Here is a 17,990-nt window from a genome sequence, read left to right as displayed (position 1 = left end):
AAGAATGTGTGGTTTTGCTCCCCAAGGCTTTGCTTAAGCTCTTCTCTGACTTTCCCAGCACTGTATTTATCTAATGTCTCTCCTTTCTGTAAAGTTTCCTTAATCCTGGCTTCTGGAATGATCCCATCTTCTTTTGCTACAGGGATAGTTTGTAGTCACTTAGTCTAAGATTTGTTTTAAGGCAATTTGGTGGTGACCTTCCTGCAGGTTTTCAGAGGCAGTTTAATTGAATGGAAGGAGATTGCCCATATTCCTCCTGTAGAGCAGCTTCTGGATTAGAACTCAATGCTTCTGAAACTGCAGTGCCCATCAGAAAGATGGGCAGTCTTCTTCCTTAAAGACATAGCCTGGATAATGTGATGGAAGATTTATACAAGTGAGAATAAACTCTAAGGCAGTGACTTTGGTTTGTGAATTTTTAGGATGTTTCAACAACCTGGTTTATATAATTAAATTTTATGTTTAAGTCTGATCTTCTCAAAAAGCCTATTAGCAAATTGAGGGCAGGATCAACAGCTGTATCACCTTGTCTTTATTTCTCATTGCTGTTGAGCAGGAACCAAGTCATTAACTGATTTGGGTTTCTGATACCTCATACCACATACCTGATACTCTTATACCTGGATTTCTTACCTTGTGAATTGCACAAGAGAAGATCATCTTTTTAGATCCCTGACTACTAATATTTATTCATCATTTACACACATATTCATTCATCTTTTAAACACACACACAGAGTTGAATACTGCCCTAGGATACAAGCCTCTAGTCGGAATTTTCATTAATAGCCAACAACTTTTTCTCTTCTCTCTACTCTCTACCTCAGCCCATAAACCTTAAAGTCTAATATAATTCACAGGCCACAGCCAGTCAAATTCTCCTTTGGCCAAGACAAAAGTAATGCAACTTCTAATAATGAAGAGGAAAATCTATATGTCAATATTTGCCTGACTACCAAGTGTGTATGTAGCATTTTTTTTAATCCTTTAGAGAAGTAAAAGATGTGATGAAAAGAAAATGATCATTTGTCTTTCATTTCTATAAATGTGCACTTTCCACCTTTCCAGCAAAGAACAGGAGAATATTGTTTTTGTTAACTACCCAGGTTTAGGACCCCCAGATGTCTTGCATGAAACAGGAACATTCTACCTGAACCTTAAAGGCCTATGCCCCTGAGTTAAGGTAAACACAATTGCTGAGAGTAGTACAGGCTGTAAGAAGTGTTTGGCCAAGGACTAAGGAAATTTTTGTTGTTGTTGTTGTGTACCTTAGAGTCGGAACCTACCCATAGCTGACCCTATGGAGGCTTTTCAGAGGCAGTTAAGAGCATAGGAGGGGATTGCCCATCCTTGAACCACGTGTCTTGGGCTTGCAGTGCAGTTTATAACCACTAGCCTACCTGGAGAGAGGATGAAAGATATCCAAGCGTTGAGGAGTCTCCTTCATAGGGTTGCTATGAGTCAACCTGTGACTCGATGGCACTTAACAACAACAACAACAACAGGTACCAGAGCCCGATAATAAAAATCTAGAGGGCAGATTAAGTATTTCCCGGTGTGCTTTGGTGCTGAGAACACCTTTGCTTTAAGTAGTTCATCAATGGAGAAGGTCCCCAGAGTTACCGTTTTCCCTCATTCCCATCTTCCCTATAAAATCTGTCCCAGTAAGTTAATCTTATGTCCAAAGCAATCCTTTTTGGAGAGCACAGATGTCAGACTTTTCCTACCTTATCCATCTAAGCATGTGCAGGCTTTTTTTCACTGACCTGGCTAAAGGAATGGAATCTCCAGTGTAACCTCGCAACCCAAGGCGTGGGCCTGAATCTGAATTCTACAACATTGCAGTTCCTGTTTCCTTCCTTGCCTGTAAGGAAACGGGCATTTATGGCTAAGATCCTCGCTGAGTCTAAGGGTGAGTCACTTGAGTACCCTGAGGACCAAGATTCAATGTGCAGACAAAAGGATCCATTGTCTCCTCCAGTCAGTTGCTGTAACCCTGGCTGACGAACAAGAGCTCTGGGGCCAGCAATTGTGCCTGTCTGCCCCTAGCTGCTCTTAGGTTTGATATTATTCTCATACACCTTTTAATATAGTTCAGGGGAGAAAGAATGATATGCCTCAGTCTTCAGAGGAGAGAATTGGTTTTGTGTGTTTGCCACTCCTCTCTCACCTCACTTCTAGTAACATACTTACGACTTTGGTGGCGGTGAGGTGAGGTGCAGTGGGATAGGGAAGAGCCTTCCGCGCAACACATCTCTGCACACACACTTCCAGGACTTCCCAAGTCAAAGTCCTGGGGGACCTGGGCTGGGCTCTATGCTGAGTGACGATGGAGGGCACAGCCCGCTCCATGTGGAGCGAAGGGCGACTTTACACTTCTTTAAGATCGCTATGACGCGCGGAAATGGATTCACTGTTGGGTTTTTATGTGTGTGTGGTTTAAGGATTCAGTCAAGAGCTTCTGACAGTCCCGTGTAAAGGAGCCTTTCTAACATATGGCCCCCGCCCCAAATTCCCCCAGTTCGTCAAGTCCCTCAGTAACAGTGAGTCGAGATGGAAATGCATTTTTTATGAACATCTCTCTGCTTAGTCTGTAGTGTCCGTGTCGGCAGGCAGTGTAGACAGGAGATAGTGGCTTTCCCTTTGCGACTACACCGTGAAAAGCGTGGGAAGGGGGTAGCAGGGTTCTTGCCAGCCCGCTGGAGGTCTGGTGAGAGGGAGGGCCAGGGAGAAACAGAACTCCTCCCCAGCCTACTGTAGGAGGAAGAAGAGCTGCATACACCCCCGCCCCCGAATTCCGCGCTCCTGCTAAATCCAGGCCCGCTTAAATCGCTGGCCAGCTGCCCTTTGCAGCATCAGCACCAGCACTAACCTCCCGCTGCCCTAGGCTGGCTGGAGGCAGCGCGGGAGGGCGAAGCTGCCCCCTCTACTCAGCCCAGAGGCTCTGACCAGCGTGCGAATGGCCAGCAGGCTGCGCGCGGAGCGACTGCCCTCGGGTGCACTCGTGGCAACCCGATTGCAGTGACGCCTTTAGCTGGGGGCACCTGGGACCGAACCCTTGACTCCTAGTTCGGCTGCGGACGAATCCCGGGGCTGAGCGCCCCCTGGGAAAGCGGCCTCCGTGCGGCGCGGAGGGATACGCCTCGTCCGCTCCTCCCTCCTCGCGCCCCCGCCCTCGCCTCCCTCCCGCTCGGCTCTGCTGCCGCCGCGGCGGCCGCTGGTGCTGCTGGTGCCGCCGCCGCTGCTGCCCGGATATAGTGCGGCAAGGAGCGAAGCTTGCAGTCACTTTGCGAGGAGGAGCGCGCGGGCTGCGGGCTGCTGGCTGCTTGGGCGCCCCGGGAGCAGCAGCGGCTGTAGCAGAGACGGCCGTGACAGCGGAAGGTTCTCTTTCTAGGGCTGGACAATAACTTTGGGACTGTCCACCAGTGTCACGTCCTGAACATGAGCCTCCTCCTCTCCTTCTACCTGCTCGGGTTGCTTGTCAGTAGCGGGCAAGGTAGGAGTGTGGTGCTTTATTGCATTTACTTTCCCTCCCCCTTCCATTCAAGCAAAGGGGCAGGGAGGGGAATTACAGGAAAAAAATTACATGAAAGAACTAAAGTTACAGTTATTGCTGCTGTTATCGTTATTATTATTTCTACCCTTTCTTTTTAGCTGACCCTAAAAATTGTCTCTGTTTCTGTCGAGTTCCATAAAGAAGAAAGAGAGAACACAGAATTAGATATGGGCTTCAATGAGCAGGAAATCAAGGCAAACTGCTTCTTAAAAAAAAAAAAGAAAAAGAAAGATGTTCTTGGGATCTTGGCTTTCCATGGTTTTTATTATAAAAAGCTGAATAAGTATGTTGGTGTGCATTAGCAGTTAAATGTCTGATGTTGCAGTTGGAAAGGGCATGGTGATGTTTTAAGGAGCAACAAAAACTATCAATGTTAAACTCGTTTGTAAAATATCTCTGTTGTATGCCAGAGATTTTTAAGGACTCCCTTTGCCTTCTTCTCAGTACCTCAGTCTCTGACTACCAAGTAAACGATGATGCCTTATTTCGGTTTGAAACATAGAGGGACCATACATGTTGTGTGTAAGAAAGCAAATGGATAAAACTAAGGAGGCGTTGCAGTCATTCATTTTAGCCCCCTCCTCTTGTTAATAAAGCAAGGTTGGAGAATTTTACAACGTATTGTAATTACTTCTGTAAGTTTATTATCATTTCATTTTTTTTTGGTAGAAAGCTGATGGGAGGTTTTATCTCTGTTGAAGAAAAAATAATAATCGCCTGGTAGAATAACCCCAGAGAAATTTGTGGAGACTACTTTTGTTTATCTCTGTAGAGAAAGACACAAATTTATCTTCCTTTGGTACACATTTATATATAATATTTTTATAATAGACATAAGCTTTGTAACTGCCAAGGCAAGTTTGGACATTTAATTGGGGACACAAAAAGCTAAGCATTGGTGGAAATCATAAAAGAAAAACAAAATTGCAGTAATTTGGAAATGTATAATAATTGCGAAAAATGTTATATTGTCAATGTAGCAATAAGTTGTTTTGATAAAAAAATCATTGCAAAATAAGTTAAAATGCCCCCTATATTCAATTCTAAGCATCCCCCCCCTTCGACTCTTCTGTACTGCTGCTTTGGTCCAGCAGGGGGTGGTAGAACTCCATTTAATGTGTAGATATGGTGTTTCTGCTCTTCCACTCTCACTGAATCCTTCTATCATTCTTCAGCAGGGCTTGACATTTCGGATGTGAAGCCTTCCTTTTTCTCCCCTTCACCTCCTCAAAGCTATAGTGTTATTGGCTGATAAAATACGATAGGATGCAGATTTTATGTTCAGAAATGTGAAGGAAAACACTGGGATATTGCTATAGTTTGTAAAGTGTCTTGGTGAGGTACTGCTCATTTCCTCCTCTTAATGACAGAATGTGCAGTATTTCTGTCTTAGTAAAATTGTAAATTTGCACATCTGAAGCTAATGTTAACCCAGTCAGTTAATTTAATTGCTTTTATTGCAAAGCTCAACATACACTAAGGCACTACAAATAACCTGTCTTAATTTTTTCAGAGCTGCTGCTGTGTTTAACTATTCATTTATGATATAGACAGGGATTTCCGAAGACCAAGAAGGAATCCCTGAAAATTGCAGCTATAAATCCCCCTGAAACTAAAACATATTGATAGTGTGGAGCAAGATGGGGTATCTTAGAAAGCAAGTTTATGCAGACTTATGATTACATTGTGACTGGTTTGGAGAAGATGAATATCTTAGTTGAAAAGTCTGGAAATTACCAGTGCAGACACTAAGTGTGTTGGAATTTAGGAATAGCAAAGAAGTAGAAAAATATTTCTATGTTTATATTTAAATAGTGCAGACAGAGAGAGACCTATCATTTGAGCCTGTATTTATATGCAACATTTATTTGACTTTAGGATTCGGCTAATTTAACAGAAACCTAGTGTAATTGGGAAGGGAGGAGGATTATATATAAAAAGGGGCTCTGAAGCAGAAGCATGCCTGACTGAGAGCCCATGATCATGGCAATGAACCTGGAAGCAGGAGAGCATCATTTTAAGGAGGATCTCTCTCTGTCTAGTGTAATTTCCAAATGCATGGCACTCAGGGAGGCAGAGATACTTATCAGGGGAATGCATATCACCTAGCTTTTGTGCAAAGGTACACCGAACACTTCTGTGCCCTGTGTCCTAATGAAGTCAGTGACGCCTGGTAATAGCAGTCCTGATCCTGGAGTCCAATTTCTGTCTGTTCGTGTTTTGTTCTCTAATTAAGGATGCAGCAGCAAGTATCAGACACACCACTGGGAGCTGCTTAAGAAAAAAAGATCTAGTGTAACTCATAATTTTGTTTATTCTTTTGTAAATGGGGCCACAGAAAAGCCACCAGTCAGTGATCCCCATGCTTGCCTTAAAAAATACGAAAATCCCAGGATGCTGATTTATGTTTCCAACAATATACTTGCAGGGGATTTTATGAAGCATGATTGAAGCTATTGCTTGGGAAAGTGGTGTGCAGTTAGGCTGGGGAAAGGCAGCGATGATGTATTCCCTTTTAAGCAGTCAGAACCTTTTGGATTGTAGCAGTTGAGCAGGATAAAATGACAGAAGTGAAAAACTAACTTCAGTGGATGCCAATGCCATAATTAGCTAACAAGGCCTAATAGTCCTCCTTCTAACTTTCAGTACAACCTTTTTGTTCTACTGTATGAAGAGATTTTTTGTTTTATTTTGGTTTTGTTTAATTGTAGCAGAAATGCTCTCTAAAAGCCGTCCATTTCCACTGCAAGATTAATGTCCAAGATAGCAAGGTCGGAGTTTGTCAAGTCTGAATTTAATTATCAAAGGAAGGGGAGATACTAGAGTTCTGTAAATCCACTGTTTTTCTTTTTGATTCAGAAGTTGGTCACAGACTCTGTCATCATAAATCTCAAGTGACAACTTGAGTTCCTGACTCACAGGGCATTTGATGTTTGGATTTTTGCAAATTTGGATTTTCAAGCTGCAGTCCAGATGGGTTACTTTCCTGATAATGTTCCTGATTTTTAAAAACATTTTCTACTTGTAAAAAAATAATCTTAGAGTATGATTAATAATTATGGATTACCAGATATTAAAAAATATTATACAATAAAATAGAAGGTAAGAACACAGCTTTGCTATTGGGTTCAACCAAACATGTTTAGAATCCTTATCTAAGACAAAATCTTGGAAAAAGTGAGGGCAAATTGCTTATGTAATTAGTTAAACTAGACATCTGCTTACAGATATTCTTTCTGGTGAACTACTAGTAAGTCATTGTTCCTTAGAGAAGTGTGTCTTCTAAAAATAGAGCACAGGTGTGTGGTGTCTACTAATTTCAGATGGACAGAAGCCATCCCTACACCTTTGGTTTAGTCTGTTACATACACTATTACAACCTTCCTCACAGTCTTGTCTCTATTACACCTGCTTGAATTCTTTAAAACCAAGGTTTTATTTTGCAAGGATGGTATTTAATGAACTGAATATTCATTTACATTTAGCATCAAATAGACTATTCAGGGTACAGTGTTATTGTCAATGGATAGCACTGATGATTTCCTTCTTGTTTTATGTCAAAGAGATAAGCAGACCATTTTCTCATTTCAGTTTCTAAAGCTGAATCAGAGCTCATGTAGCAAGTAGGGAATTTGGTGTTAGGTCCCTGGTGTCAGGTGAGTCTTTTCAGTGACACAGGAGGGCTGATATTCACCCAGAGGAAATGCACTACTACAGGAGCAATTAATGGAACAAAAGAACTTTATTCATACAGGAAGAAAGTCAAATATGGTATAATTTGTGAATAAAATGGACACTTTAAAAAATAGACATCGTATGTAATTGAGTTGAGAAATGAGCAACAGAGTGGGCCTCATAGCCAAGCCGAACAGTGTAATTTGGTTTTGTCTATTTTCTTGTGAGGAAGCGATGTGAGTGGACACAGGATTGACAATTTGCTGGTCCTGGAGCTCATCTGACTGCCTTGTCTGACTTTTGACATTTGTGAAATAATTTTAATTTTTCAGTTTTCAGGGTCATCTCTCACACCAGTGAACTTTAAAGAGTATGAAGAAAAGTGCTTGATAAGTAGTAGAACGAGTCTGAGTAGGAATTGGGTTTGTTTTTATGTTGTTGTTGTTTTGTTTTGCTCTAAAATGAAATTAATCCTTGGGGTGTTGGTGTTTTTAAAATTAATTTAGTATGAGCATCATTGAGCTTTTTGTAGGTTTTATTGACCTATATTCTAAATTTCTTGCCTTCTTTATCCTATCCCAGTTGTATATACTTATTTGAAAGATTATAAATTAATGTTTACTTTTTAAATTACATGATTTGAGAATGTTTTAAGATACAGCCAGTACTTTCATGAAATTTAATATTCCAATACTTCATAGGTGCAAGGAATCTTTATTTTTTCAGCAAATTAAAGTGCTTGATATGGCATCAATTTTAACTTTTTAATTACTTTTAAATATTTGTAGCTGGTACGGTATTAAGGCTAACATAAAATGCCTATCGCTGGCCCTAGTTTAACCATCTCTCAGAGGAATGCAAAAGAAGCTCTGGTGACATAGTCAGTTACTTGTTAATGCTGCTAACTGAAAGGTCAGTGGTTAGAAGCCACTAATCTACTCTTAGTGAGAAAGATAGTCTCCCCACATAAAGATTTACAGCCAGAAACGCTTAAAACAATACAAGATGTTTTAGAAAGGTATGATGTAATGAATTTAAAAAATGAAAATGAACGCTTTGGGCATATGACAAGTATTGCAAGTCAAGTGATCAACAGAAAAAAATCAAGTCAAATTTGAGACCAGATTTTACTTGCTGCATTTTGTTTGCTAGAGTGAGCAGAGAAGGGAAAAGGACATCGGATACAAAATCAGTCAGAAAACCGTGTTTGACTTTTCTGCCCGACCATTAATTGTCTCTTGACCTTGAAAGCACAACACAATTTCTATAACCACTATTTGCTTATTTGAAAAATTTTAAAAAGTTTTTATTGTTACTACCTTGGAAAGTGGTTGCAATAGAATCCTATGACTATCTTATAAAATGCCAATGACATTGTTTATTTTTTCTTTATCCTTTGTTGTGTTATGTGTCTTCGAGTCACCTACAACTCATAGCAACCCTATGTACACCAGGTATAAACCTTGCCTTCTCAGAGCCAGTCTCACTGACTCAGACACACCTAATCCCATTGCTCCATTTATATTGTCAATCTGTCTCATCCAGGTCTTTCTCTTCAGTGCTGTTCTTCTACTTTTCCAATGGTTTGAAAACAGTGATTTATATATATTTTTTAAAATATAATGTAATTTTGTGAACTACTAAAAGAACAAACTGATATGTCTTGGTTTGTGTAATGAGGTTATTCCTTGGAGGCAAGCATGATGAAGCTTTGTTTCACGTACTTTGGTCTTATTGTTAGGAAGGACCAGTTCTTGGAAAAAAATCATTGTGCTTGGAGAGGTGGAAAGTCAGTGTAAGAAAAGAAGGCCATCAGCATGGTGGATTGACATAGCATAATAGTGTACTTGAATATATCAGAAATGATGAGCACAGCACAGGATAGGGTAGGGTTCAGATTTGTTGTTCATAGGGTCCCTGTGAGTCATAGTCATCTTGATGGCACTTAACAACAATAGCAACATTAGGAGAACAGAATGATGTAACTTATTGATGAGGTTACCACATAAATATTAACCAGAAATTTAAAAATGCTTGTTTTTGTCCAGACAAATATATCAGACAGCATTGTTGTTGTGTGCCATTGAGTCAGAATTGACTCATAGTTGAACCTCCAGTGGGTTTCAGAAGCAGTAAATCCCATTCTGTGGAACAGCTGGTAGATTTGAACCGCATGTCTTTTGGATTGCAGCATTACAAATATGACCTTATATATTACTGGGTGATCAACTCAAGGGGGCATCTTTCATAATTATAACTTCATTTTCACAACATTCCACTGGGTGGCAGTAAAGAGACTTGAGAAATGGTTGGCATTTTTTTTTCTTTTTTTTTTGTATCCTAAGTGCTTACTGTGGATTACCTTACCCCCAGTAAACTCTAGGTAATTTAGGATGAGCCCACAATGAGTGTGTGTCACTTTCCAAAGAACAAATAGAATACTTGAAAGGTCAATGAGTAAAGTCTAGGTTGCTAAACTTTAAATTCAGACCTTAGAAAACTTCAATACTTTGGTAGTGTAGTCCATCCCTACTGCACTGTTGTAGATGGACCTCTCTGGCTGTTCAAATCTATCAGTTGCTCTGTGGCAGAAAGATGAGCAGACTCATCGTGTGAAATTTATGTCATCTGAAAAAAAAACCCACTGGAGGATCAGCTAAGAGTCAGTTCCCTCCAGAGTTACGTCACTAGAAAGATGAGCAGTCTCCTGTGGGAATTTATAGCCTCAGAAACTTGATTGCTGAGGCATCTGTGAGTTGTGAATTTTTCTAAAATGTGTTACTTCTTGGATAATTTGCTCTGCATACAGATGGAATAGTTGTGGAGAGAATACAACCCTGACACACTCCTAAACCGTGCTGCGTTCCCCTGCTCTGTCCATACAACAGTCTATTGGTACAGGTATAGGTTCTGCATGAGTACTATTAAGTGCTCTGGGACTCCCATTCTTCGCAATTTCAGCCACAAGTTATTAGTACCCACACAGTCAAATGCTTTTGCATAGTCAATAAAGCACAAATAGGCTTTCTTCTGGAATTTTTTATTTTCAGCCAGGCCAGGATCAATCTGACATCAGTAATGATATCCCTGGTGCCACAGAGTCTTCTAAATACTACTTGAACTTCCGACAGTTCCCTATCCATGTACTCTTCTAGCTGGTTTTGACTAATATTCAGCAGTATTTTTCTTATATGCTATAGTAATGATATTGTTCAGTAGTTTCCACAATCAGTTGCATCAGCTTTCTTAGGAAGGGGAACAAATATGGACCTCTTCCAATCCATTGGTCAGACAGCCACATTCCTGGCACAGACTGGTGAGCACATGTAAGGCTGCATCTTTTAATTGAAACAAGTCAGTTGATCCAAGAACCTGGACTCTATCAAGAGGAGTGTGGCATCATGATTGGAGGGAGATTTATCAATAATCTGAGTTATGCTAATGACACAACCTTGCTTTCTGAAAGTGAGGAGGACTTGATACACTTATTGCAGATGATCAAAAAATCCAGCCTTTGGTATGGAGTGCATCCCAATAGCAAGAAGACAAATATTCTTACCACTGAACCCATAGGCAACATCTTCATAAATGGGAAGGGGATTTAAACTGTTAACAGCTTCGTCTTGCTTGGATCCACAATTAATATCTTTGGTATCAGCAGTCAGGAAATAAGGAGACAAATTGTGCTGAGATAAATCTGCAGTGAGGGATCTCTCCAAATTGTTGTTGTTGTACTGCATTTTGTATGTTCTTTTATATATGCAGCAATTCTCTAATTTTTATCATATTATTTTGCAGCTCTTACACTGGTGACTATAAAGCTTAGAGAGTTTAAATAGCTGCCTAAATTAGTTTGCTCTAATTAATAATGAATTCACGACATTTCCAAAAGCATAGCTTCTTAAACATGATACCACCCTACCACACAGCGAAGCTGAGAAGATTTCAACGTGGAGAGAGCAAATGCAGACAGTAACGTAAAGGGATAAAAAGCATGAACTCTGTACAAAAGAAGTGTCCAGAGGACTGATATAATAAAGTTTTATTGAGTTAAAGGCTTTGGAAGAATGAGTTGATGAACTCACACATTATTGGGAATGGAAACGAGCAAGGCTTTGAAGCCAAACTGAGTTGGATTATTGTAAAAGGAACAAAGCTAACTTCGGGAAGGTGGAATATGACTTCTACGAACTTCATAAATATTTTTTTTTCCCATCAACAACATCCACAGTATAAAACTGATCCCTGTAAGGTCAGATATGACCCCTCACTCTGCTGCACCTACTTCTGCTTAATTGCTTGATCTGAAATTCATTGCAAATGATCACTCAGACTTTACAGAATCTCTTTTTACTCAAAGTGTTGGGGTTTATTAAGTAAGCAGAATCTGGGTGGGGGAAGACAAGGTATGTCACACACTGAAAGTCCAGATTCAGTAAATAGCATTCCCAAACCAGGCTAACAGCAAGCCACAATCCCTCAATTAGTTCACATGACTTCTCAGTCAACAGCAAGATACAATCCCTCCATTTCTCAGTCAACAGGAAGATACATCTGATGTAGAAACCGCTGGCCCTAGCTTCATTTGACTCTGTCAGACGCCTGTGTTTTGCCATAGTCTCTCTACAGTCTGATTATCCTTCTGCCTTAAATTGTTCTCACAGTTGTTGGTTAAAGATGCTGATGAGGCAGCAGGAGACCACACCCCTAGGAGAACTAAAGGTGATGCTTGGAGCCTCACAGGTCCATTTCATTTACACATTCCCACTAGACTGTGTATTCAGGTCTAAGGCAATAGATAGTAGAGTAAAAAAAAAATTCTAACACCACAAATATTTTCTATTGATCTTTGAGCGTTAAAATTTTATTTTTATTTTGTTTTGAACTCCAATGGATATGTGTAGGGTGCACTAGAGGAAAATGAAGAAAGGAATGATAATTCACATGCTATACAGGAGTTTGTAAAACATAATTACAAGTTCATTTTGGGAGATAAAGAGGAAGGGGGTGTCCAAAAAACTAAGCATAGTTGGTGGAAATAGTGGATATATCATAATAGAAATAAGGAAGTAAATGCATTAAACCATTGTGTGTGTGTGTTTCTTTTTGTTTTCCTCTCTTGCTACTCTGTACATTACACTTTAAATTTCAGATCTGCATGGGGTGTCTGAATTATAATATCAGTAATAATTTTGGAAATGTGAGCTGCTGAACTAACTTTTGTTGAACTTAACAACTTACTGAAATGTTAATTTCTTAAATTTCATTTTTAGATTCTGCCTTTATCTTTATTGTGTATCACCATTTGTATTCCAAATATTTTGCTTAGTGTATGCCTATAATTTTGAGTAAAATCTAAAAGACACAGAAAAAATAAGCTTTTATTATATGTTCTTTCTTTAGGTAATTCTCTATTTTAATTGTGGGTTTGTTTTTGTTTTTTTGTTTTGTCTTTTCTTTTTGTCCTTGGGGGAAAAACCCCACACTCCACAAAACTGAAAACAAGAAAAAAACAAAGTAATAATTTTGGTGTGGAGAATATAATGTTGAAAAAGTGTATACTAAAGTTATAAGAGGAAGGTACCACAATTTTTTACTTCTTGTGCCTTAGTGATAAGGAATTGTGCCACCAGTGCAAAGATAATATGGTTCGAGGCCACCAACTGCTTTGCAGGAGAAAGGTGGACAGTGGGCCAGCTATGGGTTGGTCCCAATTTGATAGCACATACCAACAACAACGCTATATCAAAGCAGTCCTAGTACTGTAATGCTTTAAACATTTGGCTGCTAATTGAAAGGTCTACTCACTGCCTTCAGATCAATTCTGACTCATAGTGCTTCTCCACTGGGTTACCAGAGCTGAAGATCTTAGGAAGAGGAAACTGCCCATCTTTCTCCAGCAGAATTGCTGGTGCGTTTCAATCAGTAGAGTGCCTTTTGGATATGGACTTTATCAACAGTGTTCCTAAATGGCATTCTAGCACAAAATAAGTCATTCTACAGGGGAAAGATGTGATACTCTTCTTTACAGTCTTGGAAACACTGGAGGATAGGTCTGTCTTTTCCTTTAAGATCACTGTAAATCAAACCGGATTATCACAAGCAGTAGGTATTTATGCCATGGAGTTGTACTGAATGTTTTTATACTTGATGGCACATAACAACAACAACATTTAATTTAATCCTATAAAGAACACATTTGATAAATAAACTGACATTGATTTTACTATAGTTACAAACTATATTTTGTAGGTTGACACCTACGATTATGGCCAAACAACATTAAGTATATTTGATATATTATCATTCAGCATCTTTTGTTACAATTTGTGAGTTTTTTGGATGCATCTCAACTTAAAAATGACAGATAAATAGAATTATATGTCCTCTAATGTGGTGAAAGTATTGCTCTATACATGATTTCTTAGCTTATTAATGTACAAGTGATCAATGACAAATTTCTTAAAATTAAGGAGAAACTTTAGTAATATAGGGAAGGCCCTGGTAACATAGGAGTGACAGTATTTGACTGCTAAACAAAATATCAGTGTTGTGAACCCACCAGCCACTTCAAGGGAGAAAGTTGTGGCAGTTTGCCTTAGTGAAGTTTTATAGCCCTGGAAATCTACAGAATTAGCTCAAAAGACAGTGGCTGTTTTGTTTGTTGTATAAATCATATACTAGTTTTTAGCACTGGTTTAAGTTCATTCAAGATAAAAATGATAAAAACTTAGAGTTGTATTTGAGTATATTAAAATATATTAAACTTTAGATGTAAATACATATGTATCACATGGAAAAATCAAATTTATATTTATCTCAGATAATTTATTTCAATTCTACTCTGATCCTGAAAAGTAGGCACCATTACTGTTTTAGAGCTAAAGAAAATGAATCTCAAAGAGTCAAAACTACTCATCTAAGAAAGCACACTTACATATAGTGTGGCCAAGCCTTGATGTAAATATTTTTACTGCAGATACAGCATTTTGTCCAATTTTATTGTCTCAGTGTTAATTAAACACATTTTTCTCTTATCCATAAAGCAATTCCCAAAAATAGTTTCATAGTACACATATTTTACCAGTTAGTCTCTTCAAAGCAATTTTTTTACTGTATTTGTGAGACACAGGCTATTGATTTTAGTTAAAACTCTGCATTTAATTTATGTGACAGTTCCTTGCTAAAGATTATAAAAAAATTAAAAAAATACTACAACAGTACATCAAACGAGAACTGCCAGAAATACAAGCTGGATTTAGGAGAGGCCGTGGCACTAGGGATATGATATCATTGTTTAAGCCAGATGGGTCTTATCTGAAACAGAGAACACCAGAAGTATGTCTGGCTGTGTTTTATTGACTGTGCAAAGGCATTTGGATGTGTGGATCATAACAAATAGTGACTAACATTGAGAAGAATGAGAATCTCACAACACTTAATTGTTTTCTTGAGAAATCTATACCTCGACCATGAAGCCATTGTCTGATAAAATAAGGGAACACTTTATGGTTCAAAATAAAGAGTGTGTCAGAGATGTATCCTTTCTCCATACCTTTTCAACCTAGATGTTGATGAGTTAATTTGATAGACTAGACTTTTGAAGAAGAATGTGTTATCAAGATTGGAGGAAGACTAATCAACAACCTGCATTAAGCAGGTAACATCACCTTGCTTGTAGAAACAGAGAAGCACTTGAAGTTTTTGCTGTAGTAGAATAAGGACTGCAGTCTTTAATATGGATAGCACCTCAGCGTCATGAAAACAAAAATCCTCACTACTTGGCCAATAGGCAACATCATGATATATGGAAAAGGATTGAAGTTGTTAATGATTTCATCTTGCTTGGATATACAATAAATACCTTTGGCATCAGCAGTCAGGAATTCAAAAGATGAGTTGCACTGGGAAAATCTTCTGTGAAGGACCTCACCAGAGGGCTAAAGAGCAGTAGTGTCTGTCTAAAGAATATGGTGTGCCTCTTTCAAGCTATTGTCTTCTCAGTTACTTGCTATACAACTTAGAGCTGCACAATGACTAAAGCTGATATAAGAAGAATTGCTGCCTTTGAATTGAGCATAAGCTGGAAAAGAGGATTGAAAATCTTATGAACTGACAAAGAGACAAACAGGTCTGTCCTGGAGAAACTGAAAAACACTGTTGCTCCTTGGAAGCAAGGATTTTGAAACTCAGCATCACATTCTCTGGGCATGTTATCAGAAGGGGCCCGTCTTTGGAGAAGACCATCATTCTTTGAAGGGTAGAGTGTCAACACTAGCGAGGAAGGCCCTAGATGAGATGGGTTGACAGTCACTGTGACATTGGACTCAGGTATGTTGAAGATGGTGGCATTGGCTCAGGATAAGGCAAGGTTTAGAGCTGTAGTTCATAGGGTTGTTATGAGTTGTAGTCAAATAGTTGGCACCATAACAACAGTAAAAATAAAAGTGTTGATACATTTGAGTTTTGTTAGTTTGCACAGTTTTTGTCCCTCAGCTGAATTCTGCATTATTTTGATAGGTAACACTCTTACTCTGGCTGCTTAGTGGTTAGAAATTGTGCTCCCAACCTGAAGGCACATGATTTGGAACAACCAGCTGCCCTGCAAGAGGAAAAATAGGTAATCTCCTTCCATACAGTGGGATGGTTGTGACTTGATGATATACAACACCAATACCATTCATTCCTAGACCAAGACCTAGTGTGTACATATTATTGTTATGATTAGGTGCCATTGGATCTAGTACAATTACTAGACTCCATCTTTCTAAGAATGTGAGAAGGATCTTCTTATTCTTTGACTCCAAGTAGCATTCTGACTATACTTTCTCCAAGATATAACTGTTTGTTCTTTTGACATACATTGGGATGGGGATGTTCAGTACTCTTCTCCAACAGTATGGCTCAAACACATTGATCCTTCTTCCGCCATTCTTACTCATTGTTTACCTATTTAGTGTGTACATTAACTCTTGCATTTTACACATTTCTTGCTTTCTTCCTCTGAAGATTTTGTATATGCTTTAAGATTCATCTCCAGCATCTTCTCACCAAAACATGTTCTTTCTCCTCAATAAATATTTATTTAATGCCTATTGCATAGGTAATCACTAAACAAAGTATTAGAAATTCACTGAAAGATAGTAATATCCCTGTATTTTGCATGTGAATGCTCACATTCATTTCTGCCCATCCATGTGAGTTCCATGAGAGTAATAATGTCTTTCTGAGCTGACTTCTTACTAAGTGTGGTTAAATTTCGATTAAATTTTACTAGGCTAAATATATAGTGTAGGTTATGTAATATACTAGATGCTTCACAAATAGACAAAAAATGATGCCATTTTTACTATATTTTGAAGAGTACTAAATACACATTGAAATGTCTGGAGAACAAATACATTTTAAAGATACCATCTGAATGTTCCTTGCATGGTTAGGTTTTGTCACCTGTGTTCTGGCAGGAGCTACTCCCTAAAGAGGGGCATCATGCTTAGCTAACAATGAGAAGAATTTACCTAGTGGCTGAAACAGTGGGTTTACACGTTGTGAGAATAGTTCAAAACCAGGCAGTGCTTCAGTCTTTTGTACATAGGGTTGTGTGGAAGCATCATAGCCAATGGGATGACACCTAACAATACCACCATGACTATTAATAAGAGTAAGCCTAAATAGCATAATATTTAAAGGTGATTTTACCATGATTTTGAAGAACAATTTAGTTTGTTGGAGTTTCAGGTATGTATCTCTCTGTGAATTTATTTTACAATTCCTGTTTATATCACTGTTTTCTATATTGTAGAAATAATAGATTATGTAAGTGAGGAAGAAAAAAGAACTAACTTATCCAGTATTATCCTCTTTACTGAACATAAATTAGTCTGGAATAGAACAAACATTTAAATTTATGTTAAGCTTTTTTTCTCCCTTTATAACTTTATATAATATTTAAGAAAGGATCTCTTAAAAATATATAATGTATAATCATAAGTGAACAGACTTACTATATAACATTGTAGTTAAGCTGATTAGATATTGTCAGTAACAAATGTTTTCTATGTCTATGGATCAACTATTTAAAACCTTTGAAAATCAAGATAATCCCTTGTGGTTAATTGAAATTGATTGCTCAATCAGTGTTTATTGGAAACCAATTGTAAACTGTATGTGTAGAAAGAGAAGTAATGCCGTGTAGTTTTTCAACCTCATGAATTTTGTCTATTTTTAAGAGAAAGATAATTTAACATTAAAAAATACCTTTGTTTGAAATTTGTGTTTTCTCATAATTTATAATATTCTTTTGGTCTAATTAAATCTGTGAAAAAATAAGTGGATTGCATACAATATGTTATTCTCTTTGTCTTCATCTGTCTCTAATTTATTAAAGTTACCATTATTGTGTGTATGACTGATTTGAAATACACTGTCCTTAAATCTGCTGTTACTAGTTCTAATCAATCCATTTTCAATTTTATTTCTCCTTTAAATGTAATGTAATTTATAATGACTTTGGTTTGTTATCTATATGGATCATTTCTATACTCCCTCCCTCATAAGCACCACTCTAATTCATTTTACCTGTGTGAGTTTTATATTGTCTGCAATGCAAATATAAAACTTTAATCCAAGTTATAAAAGGGACAACAGAATCTTCTTGTCTTTCACAGTCTAATATTATTAAAACAATAATTGTTAGTACACTATTCTGGGCCATTATTAAATATTCTAAGTTGCTCATACATTTTTCTCTTCCAATTCCT

The 17,990-nt window shown here is 38.1% G+C and overlaps 1 protein-coding gene across 2 annotated transcripts in view; it reads left to right on the top strand.

Annotated features, from left to right (window-relative positions):
* Window positions 1-3,197: 3,197 nt before the first annotated feature.
* NCAM2 (neural cell adhesion molecule 2) overlaps window positions 3,198-17,990 on the top strand; it is a 781,544-nt gene continuing 766,751 nt past the window's right edge. Inside the window, exon 1 of one of the 2 annotated variants that reach the window (XM_006899357.1) lies at window positions 3,198-3,495. In XM_006899357.1, coding sequence (XP_006899419.1) covers window positions 3,441-3,495 — 55 coding nt within the window. In that variant the 5' untranslated portion in view covers window positions 3,198-3,440. The remainder of the gene's footprint in view (window positions 3,496-17,990) is intronic. The other variant, XM_006899358.1, reaches the window with a different exon arrangement.

This window comes from Elephantulus edwardii, unplaced genomic scaffold (genome assembly GCF_000299155.1).
Source record: "Elephantulus edwardii isolate Elephantulus edwardi_28Jun2011 unplaced genomic scaffold, EleEdw1.0 scaffold00253, whole genome shotgun sequence".
Classification (NCBI taxonomy): Eukaryota; Metazoa; Chordata; class Mammalia; order Macroscelidea; family Macroscelididae; genus Elephantulus; species Elephantulus edwardii.
Note: the sequence above shows the minus strand (reverse complement) of the source record. Positions and strands in the feature narration are given on the sequence as shown.